Source organism: Macaca fascicularis, chromosome 15, assembly GCF_037993035.2.
Source record: "Macaca fascicularis isolate 582-1 chromosome 15, T2T-MFA8v1.1".
NCBI lineage: Eukaryota > Metazoa > Chordata > Mammalia > Primates > Cercopithecidae > Macaca > Macaca fascicularis.
In genome coordinates this window covers 94,450,203-94,464,697 of record NC_088389.1, presented here as the reverse complement: position 1 = coordinate 94,464,697, position 14,495 = coordinate 94,450,203, and the positions used below count along the sequence as shown (strand labels likewise).

General features: G+C 38.7%; 1 protein-coding gene across 36 annotated transcripts in view; it reads right to left on the bottom strand.

Annotated features, from left to right (window-relative positions):
- The window catches only part of SPATA6L (spermatogenesis associated 6 like), a 58,998-nt gene that overhangs the window by 35,638 nt on the left and 8,865 nt on the right, over nucleotides 1–14,495 (bottom strand). For all 36 annotated transcript variants that reach the window (XR_012424748.1, XR_012424749.1, XR_012424741.1 and 33 more), the window contains 2 exons: nucleotides 14,298–14,346; nucleotides 8,567–8,608 (listed from right to left, as the gene is read on the bottom strand). Coding sequence is in view for 18 of the 36 variants with exons in the window: in XM_005581798.5 (XP_005581855.2) it covers nucleotides 8,567–8,608; nucleotides 14,298–14,346 (91 nt within the window). In the remaining 18 variants the exon portion in view is untranslated. The remainder of the gene's footprint in view (nucleotides 1–8,566; nucleotides 8,609–14,297; nucleotides 14,347–14,495) is intronic.

Below are 14,495 nucleotides of genomic sequence, written 5' to 3'. Positions count from 1 at the left end.
CAACTCTTACCCTTCATTCATTTTTCAATTTATTTTCATTCATATATTCAAAAAACACTTCACTCATTGAGAACCTCCTATGTAGTAAGACTTACAGACACTGGATGTATACTAGTGAAGAAGGTAAATATAATCAATGCCTTCCTGGAGCTTATAGTCTATAAGTATTAAACAATTATACAAATAAATGCATAGTTAAAAATTAAGCTCCATAACGGTAAATTGCTAGGAATAGAGATAGAGAGGGTAGGAAGACAGGACAGAAGATGGGTGTAATTCCTTTTTTTTTTTTTTTTGAGATGGAGTCTCGCTCTTGTTGCCCAGGTTGGAGTGCAGTGGCACAGTTTGGGCTCACTGCAACCTCCGCCTCCTGGGTTCAAGCGATTCTCTTGCCTCAGCCTCCCAAGTAGCTGGGATTACAGGCACCCTGCCACCACATCTGGCTAATTTTTGTACTTTTAGTAGAGACAGGCTTTCACCACGTTGGCCAGGCTGATGTCGAACTCCTGACCTCAAGTGATCCACCTGCCTCAGCCTCCCAAAGTGCTGGGATTACAGGCGTGAGCCACTGCACTCAGCCAATGGGTGTAATTCTAACATTAATTCTCTGCTTCATTTACTAGTCTCATCCTGGCCTTCTTCATTAATGCTCCTCTTACAATGCTCCCTGTGATGGGCATAATCCTCCCACCTTTGCTGGTCAAAAACAGACTCTGCCTCCATCCAGAAACTCTGAAGTACAACCTGCAAATGGAAAGTGATGTGCCAATTTCCCCAGCTATCACTAGCAACAAAAGACAACTTTCTCCTGAAGCCTATAGTATAGAGCTAAGAACTTTTTTTTTTTTTTTTTTTTTTTTTTTTTTTTGAGATGGAATCTCGCCCTGTCACCCAGGCTGGAGCGAAATGGCTCAGTCTTGGCTCACTGCAACCTCTGCCTCTCGGGTTCAAGTGATTCTCCTGCTTCAGCCTCCCGAGTAGCTGGGATTACAGACGTGCACCACGAATTCAAATTCTAGGGTCAGGCAAGGTTGGGTTCAAATCCCTGCTCCACCACTTACCAACTATGTGATCTTGGGCAAATTACGTAAACTACTTAACTTCAGTCTCCTCTTCAAGAAAATGTAAAAACTGTCATTGTACCTGCCCTTTAAGACTACTCTGAAGACGAATGACAAAGCCATGTATAATGCACAGCACAGCACCTGACATTGCCTACCATTACCAGGATTGCTCTCTGATACCAGCCCAGCAGTGGCCCCAGAACTGCTCTGGCTTCTGTAAACATCATTATGTTCCTACCGGGAACAAACACCTAGATTCCTGAGATGACGTTCTACACAGGAGGCCTTTCCTTTTCCCTCTTTCCTTTCATATGCTTTTGGCTAGTTCTTGTCACTGCATCTAAATGATAGCTGCAAATTATTATTCCTGTGTTTAGCAAGAATTTAGATAAAAGTAAGAGGCTAGAAAATTGAAAGTGAGCTCATAACCCTATCTTTAGAATCACAGGAATAAAAATAGACTGAAACAGGGTTAGACAAATAAATAGAAGGCTATGAAGCTTCTCAAGACAGTCTCTCTGGTGTGGTCACTTTCTAGAAATCCAAACTGCCACCCAGAGTGAAAATGTCAGCACATTAAGAGGACGGTACAGCAAGAGCCTAGGTTAGAAATAATAAACATATTCACAGGCTGAACAAGTCTTATAGGTCAAGGGAAGTATCTGAGAGAACTCAGTGTTCTTAAGAGTTCATTACACAGACAGTGACATCATCAATGGCATCAATGAACTTTTCCCCCAAAAAGGAAACAAATTAGACTTCAAAAGAAATAACAATTGTAATAACAACATTGGCTGGAGGAATATCTAACATTTTTAGAGCATGTCAGAATTGACAGTGTGCTTCCAGATACAGGATCACATTTGATTCCCTCTTTACAGATAAGGAAACTGAGGCTCTGAGAGTTTGACCTGTCATGATGCCACATGGCTAGTGATACCACATGGCAAAGTAGGAATTCAAAACCAAATTATCTGAGACAAAAGGTCCTTCCTTGCTAATGCCTATAAAAGTATAAAAGCATTGCTACAAAAGTGTAAAATATTGCTATAAAAGCATTGCTATAAAAGTATAAAATTAAGCTCTGTTAAGTGAATGGGGGCCCATGAGAATAAACTTTTACAGTTGGACTGAATATACCTGACTTACCCAAAGTGAAGGTATTTATCTCAGAGGTTAATAAAAAGAAAGCGTCAAGCTCACTGTGGAATAGGATCATGCTGCCCCCCTGTGTCCATTCCCTTTTCCCACCTTTGCAAACTGAAGAACAGGAAGGGTCTTATTTCTTGGCAGCAAAGATCACTGGACTTCATTCTTTAGCAGTAAAGCCATATGCACATCTGGATATCATTACTTGTATTATTAATTTATTTGTACTATTAACTTAATGATCATAACATGTCTTTTGAGTATGTGTGTTTGAAAGCAATGAGAAAAAATATTAAGCAATAAATACAGCTAAATGAAAAGGTAACAATTCAGCCAACAGAGAAATTGGTCCCTGAGAACCCAAATGTGGGCCATGTGACCCCACAGCGCAGTCCGCAGGAGACTTTAAGAAAAAAAAAAATTAGCTAGTATCAAGGATCAGCAGATCACGAGGGCTCACTGCCACTGCTACATGCCCGGTGGGTGCCACCAGCATCACACTAGGAAGACTGGCACAGTGTAGATCGTGTGTGCAAAAGTATGCCTGTAATAACATATATGGAACAAATTAATGGATCAATCTGTACTACATCCGAAGCTAAGTAAAATCAATTGTTATTTTGCGCAATTCAAATTTAATTCCACTAAAATTACAATCTGAAATTGAGAGATTGTAAATTAAAAAAAAAAAAACAAGTATAACACAGCTCCCATTTTGCATCTGATTAATTTTTGAGTTATAACCAGTATTTACGCACTCAGTTAGAATATTCTGCAATCATTCTTTTCAAACAACTATTCTCCCAACCTTCTCAGAGATGGGCTTCTGGTCACATGAAAAACTTATAGCACTCCAAGACATATTAAGTTTTAACAAGGAAGTTGCAGAATATTTATAGTCAACATATATATAGGTGTGTGTGCGTATATATGCTGAAAATACATATTCTGCACTTGACTTTTTAAAATGTGGTATATCTTGGACTGTCATATGTCTTTCGAGAGACCAGAAAACCAACATTTAGTGTATTCAACCAACCATAAAATATATACACACACAACTATATATACTAAATACTAAATATATTTATGTTTATATATACTGTATTTAATATACAGTCATCCCTAAGTATCCACAGGAGGTTGGTTCAGGAACCCTTGCAGATAAGAAAATATCCATGAATGCTCACGTCCCTGATATAAAATGGTGTAGTTGGGGTGAGTTGGTTGAAGGTAAAAAGAGCATAATAATAAAAAGTTTAAAATAAGAAATAAAATGGTGTAATATTTGCATATACCTATGCACATCCTCCTGTATACTTCAGATCATCTCTAGATTACTTATAATACCTAATATAATGTAAATGTTATATAATAGTTATGCTGTATTGTTAAGGGACTAATGACAAGAAAAAGTCTGTACATGTTCAGTACAGACACAACCATCATAGGCCTAAATACATTTTCGAGTCATGGTTAGTGAATTCATGAATGTGGAACTTGACAATCAGAAGGTCCAACTATATATAAGGTATGTGCATGCATATGTGTATATTTTAGGGTTTGGCTGAATATACCAAACGTATTTTAGAAGGTTTAAAAAGATACACATCAAATTGTTTTGTTCTGTTTTGTTGAGACAGGGTCTCACTCTGTCACCCAACCTGGAGTGCAGTGGCAAGATCACAGCTCACTGCAGCCTCAACCTCCTTGGCTCAAGTGACCTCCCTAACCACTCAAGTGACCTCCCTAGCCTCCCAAGTAGCTGGAACTACAGGCACGCACCAGCACACACAGCTAATTTTTTTTATTTTCAGTAGAGATGAGGTTTCACCATGTTTCCCAGGCTGTACCTGAACTCCTGCGCTCAAGCAATCCCCCCACCTTTGTCTCTCAAAGTGCTGGGATCACAGGCGCGAGCCACAGTACCTGGCCCACATCAAATTGTTAATGGTAATTATCTGTCAGGGATTGTTGAAGGGGCTTTTGACATTTTATTTTACATACTTTCATGTTAGTTAAATTTTTTATACTGAGATTACTTAGGTATTGGGTAACTTTTTAAAAACCCATGTAAAATTAAATAAGACCAAAGTGGGCATGCTTCTACTTTCTCAGCATACTAAAATATAATTTGCCAGCAGTGATATATGTTTGAACATAAAATTGGGTCAAATAAGAATAAAAAACTTATGGAAAAAAACTCAGTGCCCTGATTTCAGCCTGTCACTTTTAGGCTGAAAAACATTCAGTGAGAATTTCTGAAAAGCAGGCAGGAGGCACCTGCTCAGTTCCATCTATCTATGAAGGTAATGACATCTCCAAAAGCACCTGTTTTTAAATTCACAGAGTGGGGTTCTTGTCTGTCTCCAGCGGCAGCCTTTGCCAGAGAACCAAGAAGCACAAGAAAGAACTACAGACTCCTGGGTTCACTGCACTTCACTTGGGCCCTTGACCTGCTTCAGTGATATCCACAGCAGGCAGGACTACGATCCCTATCAAAAGCCTCCTCAGTCCCCTCTGCTTTAGCTGAGACATTTGCTAGTCTCATCTTCCTTCTCCCATGCTCTCTAAAGAAAAAGAAAAGCACACACCATAAAACATCAAAATAACACAACAAAACAGGGAAAATGTAACTGTTTTAAGCATAACTGATTTAAAACTTTGTTAAAAATAAGAATCTATACCAAAATACAACATTTATGTCAGACATTACTCCATAAGTAATCAAAGGACAGTGACAGTCACTTGATACAGAAGGAAAGAAAGAAAACAAATCATAATATGGGAAAATGAAAAATTTTAAGAAGTTTTAAATTTAAGGTTGTCACAGTCATATCTAAAAAGGAGATAGATCATAAAATAGGATAAAATATATTTTTATCTACTTATTTATTTATACAGAGTCTGGCTCTGTCGCCCAGGCTGGAGTGTAGTGGTACGATCTTAGCTCATTGCAATCTCTGCCTCCTGGGTTCAAGCAGTTCTCCTGCCTCAGCCTCCCGAGTAGCTCGGATTACAGGCACCTGCCATCATGCTCAGCTAATTTTTGTATTTTCAGTAGAAACAGGGTTTCACTATGTTGGCCACGCTGGTCTCGAACTCCTGACTTCATGATCTGCCCGCCTCAGCCTCCCAAAGTGCTGGGATTATAAGCGTGAGCCATGACATACTTTGCAAACACAACAAATCCAATTGACAGTATCCAGCATTAACTAGGATATGGGGAATGGGAATGCCATGCACTCCTGGATGCAGTAGAAGTATTGGAACCTTATTGGGGATCAGCTTACCCCAGTTTAAAAGGCATGGTTCAATCTAAGAATTCTATTATTTGTAAATATACCAAGAAATATGTGAAAGAAAAGAAAATCTAAATGCTCAACAATTTATGGATAACACCACCACTATGGAAAAATACATAGCTATTGAAAATGACAAGTAAACTATAGGTAACAATGTAAAGTAAGAAAAGTAAAACTCAAAATACTATGGAAATACTGTTTAGAGACCTATAAAACACACATACATAAATTAATAAAATTATTTATAGCTATCAAAATAATGATGTAGGCTGGGGGCAGTGGCTCACATCTGTAATCCCAGCACTTTGAGAGGCCGAGGCAGGCAGATCACCTGAGGTCAGGAGTTCGACACCAGCCTGGCCAACATGGTGAAACCCCGACTCTACAAAAAATACACAAAAATTAGCTGGACGTGTTGGCAGGTGCCCATAATTCCAGCTATTCAGGAGACTGAGGCAGGAGAATCACTTGAACCCAGGAGGCGGATGGAACAGTGAGCTGAGGTTGCATCACTGCACTCTAGCCTGGGCAACAGAGCTGGACTCTGTCTCAAAAATAAAAAACTAAATTTTTTTTAAAATGTAGATTTATGCTTTTAGAAATGACAACATAGGCAAGGCATGGTGGATCACACCTTTAATGCCAGCATTTTGGGTGGCCAATGTGGGAGGATTGCTTGCATCCAGGAGTTTGAGACCAGCCTAGGCAACACAGTGAAATCCCAGCTCTACAAAAAATACAACTAATAATAAAAATTTAGCTGGGCATGGTGCATGTCTGTAGTTTCAGCTATTGAGAGGCTGAGGCAGGAGAATTGCTCAAGCCCAGGAGGTCATACCACTGCATTCAGTCTGAGTGACAGAGTGAGATCTTGTCTCAAAAGATACATATAAAAAATAAAATTAAATTTAAAAAAATTAAACAACAATATAACAGTGACATACAATGGGGAAAGCTAATAACAGAAAAAAAAGTACGTGATGCTATGCAAAAATTCCATATCTATGTATTCTTCTATCTACAGAGAAATATCAAGAAATATGTTCACCAAAATATAAATAAAGGTTCTCTCAGGATTACGTAATTTTTACAAGTAAAAATTATGAAGCTATTTTCATTTTCAGAAAGAAAAAAAAGCAGAAATGTGTAATAACAAAGATCAGAAGAGAATTTTCTGAGTTTTCAGTGTTCTCTCTCTCACAGACACACACAGAAGCGCGCACGCACACGCACTTCTATGCCAACAACCCTAAAATCACTAGATAGCTATACTGAAAGACTATTTATGAGAATTGGTGCCACTGAGTGGCAGGTCCTAACCTCTCTCACCAGCTCAGGTCTTATGTCACTCAAGACATACTGCAAAGCAAAAGTACCACAGAAGAGCTTCCTCCTAGAATCTCATGATTCTAGCACAGGGGTCACAGACTCTTTCTGTAAAGGGTCAGACAGCTAAATGTTTTAGGCTTTGTAGGCCATCTGTTCAAAACTACTCACCTCTGTCATTGCTCTGCAAAAGTGGCTATAAATACTACTTAAACGAATGAGTATGGCTATGTTCCAAAAAGACCTGTATTTAGGAATAATGAAATTTGAATTTCATATAATTTTCACATCACTAAATATTCATTTCAAAAATTCTTTCCAACCATTTAAAAATGTAAAAACCAAAAATAGTTTGGCAGTTCCTCACAAAGTTAAACAGTTATCATATACTCCATTCGCTAGGTATATACACAGAAGAACTAAAAGCAAATATACAACAATTTGTACACAAGTATTCAAAACAACATTATTTATAAACATCCAAAAAGCAGAAATGTCTTAGTCTATTTTCTGTTGCTTGTAACAGAATACCTGAAACTGGGTAATTTATTTTTAAAAAGCTATTTATTTATTGCAGTTATGGAGGCTGAGAAGTCCAAGGTTGAGGGGCTGTGTCTGGTGAGGGCCTTCTTGCTGGTGGGGACTCTGCTGAGTAGGCAGGTGACACAGGGCATCACATAGTGAGGGTGCTGAGCATGGTAGCTCAGGTCTCTCTTCCTACTCTTATAAAGCCAACAGTCTGACTCCCATGATAACCCATCAATACATTAATCCATGAATAGATCAACCTATTCATAATGGCAGAGCCCTCATTACCCAATCCATATAGAAGAATATTATTCAGGCACAAAAAGGAATTAAAATCTGACACATGCTACAACATGGCTGAACCATGAAAACATTATGCTAAGTGAAAGAAACCAGACATAAAAGGTCACATATTGTAGGCTTCTATTTATATGAAATATCTAGAATGAGAAAATCAACAGAGACACAATTAGTGGTGGCCAGGGCCTGGAGGAGGAAGGAATGGGAAATGATTGCTAATAAACACAGAATTTCTTTTTGGGGTAATAAAAATGTTCTGGAATTAGTGGTGATGGCAGTCCAATCTTATGAACATACTAAAACCAACTGAATTGTACATTTGAAAATGATGAATTGTATATGATTTAAATTGCAATAAAAAATGTGGAAACCATTTCTAGTTCATGGGCCATACAACAATGGCCTACAGGCTGGATTTGGCTAGGGACTACAGTTTACCAACCTTGTTCCAGCAACTAACAAAGAAAATGTCTTAGGGTTTCTCTCTCTCTCTCTCTCTCTCTCTCACACACACACACACACACACACACACACACACACACACACACACACCCCCCACAGATTAGAACACAGCCAAAGGTCAAAACTTGAAATCAGCTAAGCCAGGACTGAAAAATTATTTAATAATTAAATAAAGTTATTAAAAAATGGAAAGACAAGGAGTCTGTTTAAGTTATGCTCCCTGCCACCAAACACCATAAAGTTATTATTCTGAAAATAGACAAAATTTAATAGATTGGCAGAAAAAAGGCATGTGTTATATAAACTTATAGATATATAAAGTTATGTGTTATTTTAAAACACAACTCTTAAGTACAGTACCCATTTTTTCAGGCCAAATTTATTTTAAAATTATATTAAGCTAATTTAGAAATGTATTTACTGGCACATTACCTGGAGGAACTAGCTGTATTAATTCAAACCTGGTTAGGAAGCCTAAAAAGGAAAAAATGAGATTTTAATACTTCCAAAAATTGCCACAGTCTTTCAATAATTATTAAGTTTTCAACTGTTATAAAATCCATTTAATAGTAATAATAATAAAAATAATAATTAAAAATAACTCCAAACCAACATCAAATCAGGTATTTCTAGAATTAATCAATCAAGAGAGTGTAATGAGAGTAACAGAATTATAAAAATAGCATTTCACTAGCCATAAAAAAGAACAAGGGTTCATGTCTTTTGAAGGATCTGGAGGTCATTATCAAACTAACACAGAAACAGAAAACCAAATGCAGCATGTTCTCACTTAAAAATGGGAGTTAAATGATGAGAACTCATGGACACACAGAGGGGACCAATACACACTGGGGCCTACTTGAGGGTGGAGGGTGGGAGAAGAAAGAGGATCAGAAAAAATAACTATTGGATACTAGACTTAATACCTGGGTGACAATCTCTACAACAAATCCCCATGACACGGGTTCACCTATATAACAAACCTGCACATGTACCCCTAAACCTAAAAGTTAAAAAAAAAATAGTACTTCACCTCCTGAAAAGTATTAAAAAAAAAAAGATGCAATATTTGTCTCCTAAAAGTGCATACAATAAATAAGTGTATATATACATAGAGCTCTAAAATAACAATGCAATTTTCATCTTAAATATTCAAAATCCACTTGTTATCCATTAATGTACAAAAGTTTATCTTGCTTAAAATAGTGTGCAATATGACTATACAAATTAAACATAAAATATAACTTTGTAAGGCCAGGCATGGCGGCTCGCGCCTATAATCCCAGCACTTTGGGAGGCCAAGGCAGGTGGATCACCTGAGGTCAGGAGTTCGAGACCAGCCTGGCCAACATGGTGAACGTATTTTAGTCTCTACTAAACATGTATTTTAGTCTCTACTAAAAATACAAAAACTAGCCGGGGATGATGGCAGATGCCTGTAATCCCAGCTACTCAGGAGGCTGAGGCAGGAAAATTGTTTGAACCCGGGAGGTGGAGGCTGCAATGAGCCAAGATTGTGCCACTGCACTTCAGCCTCGGTAATGGAGTGAGACTCCATCTTAAAAAGAAAAAAAAATATATATATATAAACTTTTTAAATTTTCTTGAGTTCAAAATATATTTAGAAATAGCGAGCCTATGTACAATGACAAGAATAAAATTAAAATAAGGACAAGAATAAAGTTCAGATCTTTAAGATAACTTAAATGATATATTAGGTTGGTGCAATTATAACAAGTAAAAAAATCAATGAAGATAATTCTCACAAAATAACATAACAAGTGAAAACATTTTAGTTATTTGTTTTTGTTTTGTTTGAATTAGGGTCTCGCTCTGTCACCCAGGGTGGAGTGCAGTGGTGCGATCTTGGGTCACTGCAACCTCTACCTTGCAGGTTCATGTGATTCTCCTGCCTCAGCCTCCCAAGTAGCTGGGACTACCGGCACGTACCACAATGCCCCGCTACTTTTTGTATTTTTAGTAGAGATGGAGTTTCACCATGTTGGCCAGGCTGGTCTCAAACTCTTAACCTCAGGTGATTTGCCCACCTCAGCCTCCCAAAGTGTTGGGATTACAGATGTAAGCCACTGTGCCCAGACATGAAAACATTTTAAATAGACAACAAAAGTAAAATTCTAACTTTGTAGATTTATGAAAAAATTTTGAATTTATATGACAAAACTTTAAATGCCAAGAAACTTAAAAGCCAAGACAGCCTGACACTTTAGGTTTTCAAAATGAGAGGAGGGAATATATATTTGCCACACCCTGATGGTAATTTAAGCACTTAGTTTGATTCAGCCTCTAAATTCTTTCTTTTTAATTTTTAATTTCCACAGGTTATTGGGGAACAAGTGGTATTTGATTATAAGTTATTTAGTGGTGATTTGTGAGATTTTGGTGCACTCATTACCTAAGCAGTATACACTGCACCCTATTTGTAGTCTTTTATCCCTCACTCCCTTCCCAATCTTTTCCCGAGTCCCCAAAGTCCATTGTGTCATTCTTTTGCCTTTGCATCCTCATAGCTTAGCTCCCACTTATAAGTGAGAACATACGATGTTTGATTTTCCATTCCTGAATTACTTCACTTAGAATAATAGTCTCTAATTTCATCCAGGTCATTGCTAATGCCATTAATTCATTCCTTTTAATGGTTGACTAGTATTCCATCATACATATATATAATGGAATATATATATATGTATATATATATGTACACACACATACACCACAGTTTCTATATCCACTCGTTGATTGATGGGCATTTGGATTCGTCCCACATTTTTGCAATTGCAAATTGTGCTGCTATAAACATGCGTGTGCAAGTATTTTTTTCATAAAATGACCTCTTTTCCTCTGGGTAGACAGATACCCCAGTAGTGGGATTGCTGGATCAAATGGTAGTTCTACTTCTAGTTCTTTAAGGCGTCTCTACACTGTTTTCCATAGTGGTTATACTAGTTTACATTCCCATCAGCAGTGTAGAAGTGTTACCTGTTCACCACATCTATGCCAACATCTACTATTTTTGATTTTTTGATTATGGTCAGGCTCTAAATTCTATGCAGTCAATTAATTCTCATCGTGACTCTATGAGTCCAATGCAATGGCTATCCTCATTTTTATGAATGAAGAAACTAAACCTCAAAGAGGAAACTATAGTAATGTGGGCAAGGTCAGACTGGCTAACAGTAACAGGGTTATATTGGAACCCAAGTAGTGTGTTCTCAGGGCCTGTCCTCTTATCCGCAAGATACTTCATTGAAAAATCCTATTCTTCCATAGAGCAAGTTAATTAGGATGCTTGATAAAATAACTACACCTTTTAATTGCCTTCTGGAATGGCATCACGTAATTCACACTTGCTTTAAATATCAAGGACAAAAGGAAATCATTAATGAGTGACCTAGAGAACTGTTCTTATGTTCTTTTATGCTTCATTCTACCTCCCAGGGTTAATACTGGGAAATGAAATGAAAATATCCCAATTCTTGCAGGATCATTTGAAATGCTGGATTTTTTTTCTGAATTTAAAGAGGCTTGAGAGAATCAGTGCTCTTACAGATGTGACCCATCTCAGAGAGATGTTTCACCTTCCTGTTTTTTAAGATTCAGGTAGAAATATAAATGCAGTAAATCAACTTGGGTATTGAATCTACTTTTTAAAAGGCCAAATGCCAAAGGCATCATTTTTTATACCCAATTACCTTGATGGCTTCCTGAGACACATACTTGCTCAGTGACTACCTTAATCTATGCTACCTCTGTAGGTACTGACTCACTCTTTGCCTAATTTCAAACTCTTTAATCTACCTGGTATGTCAGCCTGAGACCTAGCCTGCTCCCATTCTGACTTCTACCCAGGATGACATCCTGTCTCTACAAAACAAAAACAAAAACAAAACTAGCTAGGCATGGTGCTGTGTGCCTGTAGTCCCAACTGCTTCAGAGGCTGAGGTGGGAGGATCGCTTGAGCCCAGAAAGTTGAGGCTGCAGTAAGCTATGATCGTGCCACTGCACTCCAGGCTAGGTGACAGAGCGAGACCCTGTCTCAAAATAAACAAAAAAATAAAGACAAATGATCCCATTAAAAAGTAGGCAAAGATCTGAATAGACATTTCCCCCAAAGAAAATACACAAATGGCCAATTATCTCACGAAAAAATGTTCAACATCATTAGCCATCAGGGAAATGCAAATCAAAACAATGATGAGATACCACTTCACACCCACAAAGATGACTACCAATCAAAATGACAGATAATAACAAGTGTTGGCCAGGATGTGGGAAAATGGAACCCTCATACATTGCTGGTGGGATGTAAAATGATTCAGCTGCTTTGGTAAATAATGTGAAACTTCCTTAAAAGGTTAAACATACAGTTACCATATTGAAACGGGAAAAGCTCCCTTTTCCCCTTCTCAGGACGTGCGATGCGGGTGTGGCTTGCTTCTTCGGTGCTCCGCTGCTCAAACCTCTAGAGGAGCAGACAGAGGGGGACAGGCTGTGGGGTTCCAATCCCATGGCAGTATCTAGGGGTGAATGTTTACAGCTCCTGAAGCCCCAGTGGGTGTGTGTTACAGGGTGCTCTTTTAGTTTACCGTCTATAGGCAGCTTGTGTTAGTCAGCTCAGTTAGACCCTCTACCCTGTTGCAAGGACATAGGGGCTTTCTGTATCCCCGGGTTTCTTGCCTCGGTGTACTGGAAGAATCGGATCACACATGGGCTTGGAGAATGAGTGTGAGGTTTTATTGAGTGGAAGTAGCTTTCAGCAGATGGGGGAGCCAGAAGGGAGATGGTTTTCCCCTGGAGTTGGGCCGCTTGGCGGCCCCAGCTCTCCTCCAACCGCCCCAGCCAAACTCCGTGTCGTTCTGCTAGTGCCAATGTGCTCCTCTCGATGTCCAGTCGCTTCTGTCTCTGCCTTGCTAGGGTCTCGGGTTTTTATAGGCACAGGATGGGGGCGTGGTGGGCCAGGATGGTCTTGGGAAATGCAATATTTGGGCGGGAAAGCAGGAGTGCCTGTCCTCACCTAGGTCCGTGGGGATGGAGCCCTAGCCAGGGATCACACCCTTCCTCTACCCAGCACTTCCTCCTTCCATATTATTTAAAGGTACCACTATCTCTCTTCCCAGCACTCCTGTATCAATGTGACCCAGCAATTTCACTCCTAGGTATACCCAAGAGGCATTAAAACATACGTTCACACAAAAACTTACACACAAATATTCACAGCATCATTATTCATCATAGCCTAAAAGTGGAAACAATACAAATGTCCATCAATGATGACTAGAAAAACAAAATGTGATATATTCATCCAATAGAATACCATTTGGCCAAACAAAAACTTAAGTTCTGGCACATGCTATAATATGGATGAACCTTGAAAACATTACACTAAGAAGTCAATCACAAAGAAGCACATGTTGCATAACCTCATTCATATGAAATATCCGGAATAAGCAAATCTATAGAGATGGAAAGATTAGTGGTTACTGATAGCTAGGAGGGTTGCTGGGGAATAGGGAGTGATTGCTAATGGGCATAGAGCTGCTTTTTGTAGTGATAAAAATATTCTAACTTAATGAAATACACAAAAACAATTTTTAGAAATAAACAACCAAACAGAATCATACCATCCCCATCAAAACCCATCTATATCTAGCTGTTTTTTTTTTTTTTCTTTTTTAGATGGAGTCTTCCTCTGCCACCCAGGCTGAAGTGCAATGGCATGATCTCGGCTCACACAAACTCCACCTCCTGGGTTCAAGTGACTCTCCTACCTCAGCCTCCTAGGTAGCTGGGACTACAGGCATGTGCCACCACATCCGGCTAATTTTGTTGTATTTTTGGTAGAGATGGGGTTTCACCATGCCGGCCAGGCTGGTCTCAAACTCCTGACCTCAAATGATCCACCCACCTCGGCCTCCCAAAGTGCTGGGATTACAGACGTGAGCCACCGTGCCCAGCCAAGCCCATTTATATTTAGAAAGGGTATGTAGCAGAATCAAAAATGTGATTCAAATTTTACATAGGCTGTCTTGAAATAAATATTTACCAAACATGAACATATCACAGTCTAGAAAAGAGCAGACTTTTAAATCTGTGAATTACACACAATAGTCTTTTGGTTTTTTGTTTTGTTTTTCAGAGTACCTACTTTCCAAAAGGTCTACTACAGCTTCAGGATCCACTGCACTTTCAAATACCTGCAGAGAAAAATGGAGAAAATAAATTTTCAAAGTTGTATTAGTAAGTGCATATAGAAACTGTAAATGCCAGGTGCAGTAGCTCACACCTGTAATCCTAGCACTTTGGGAGGCCAAGGTGGGTGTATTGCTTTAGCTCAGGAGTTTGA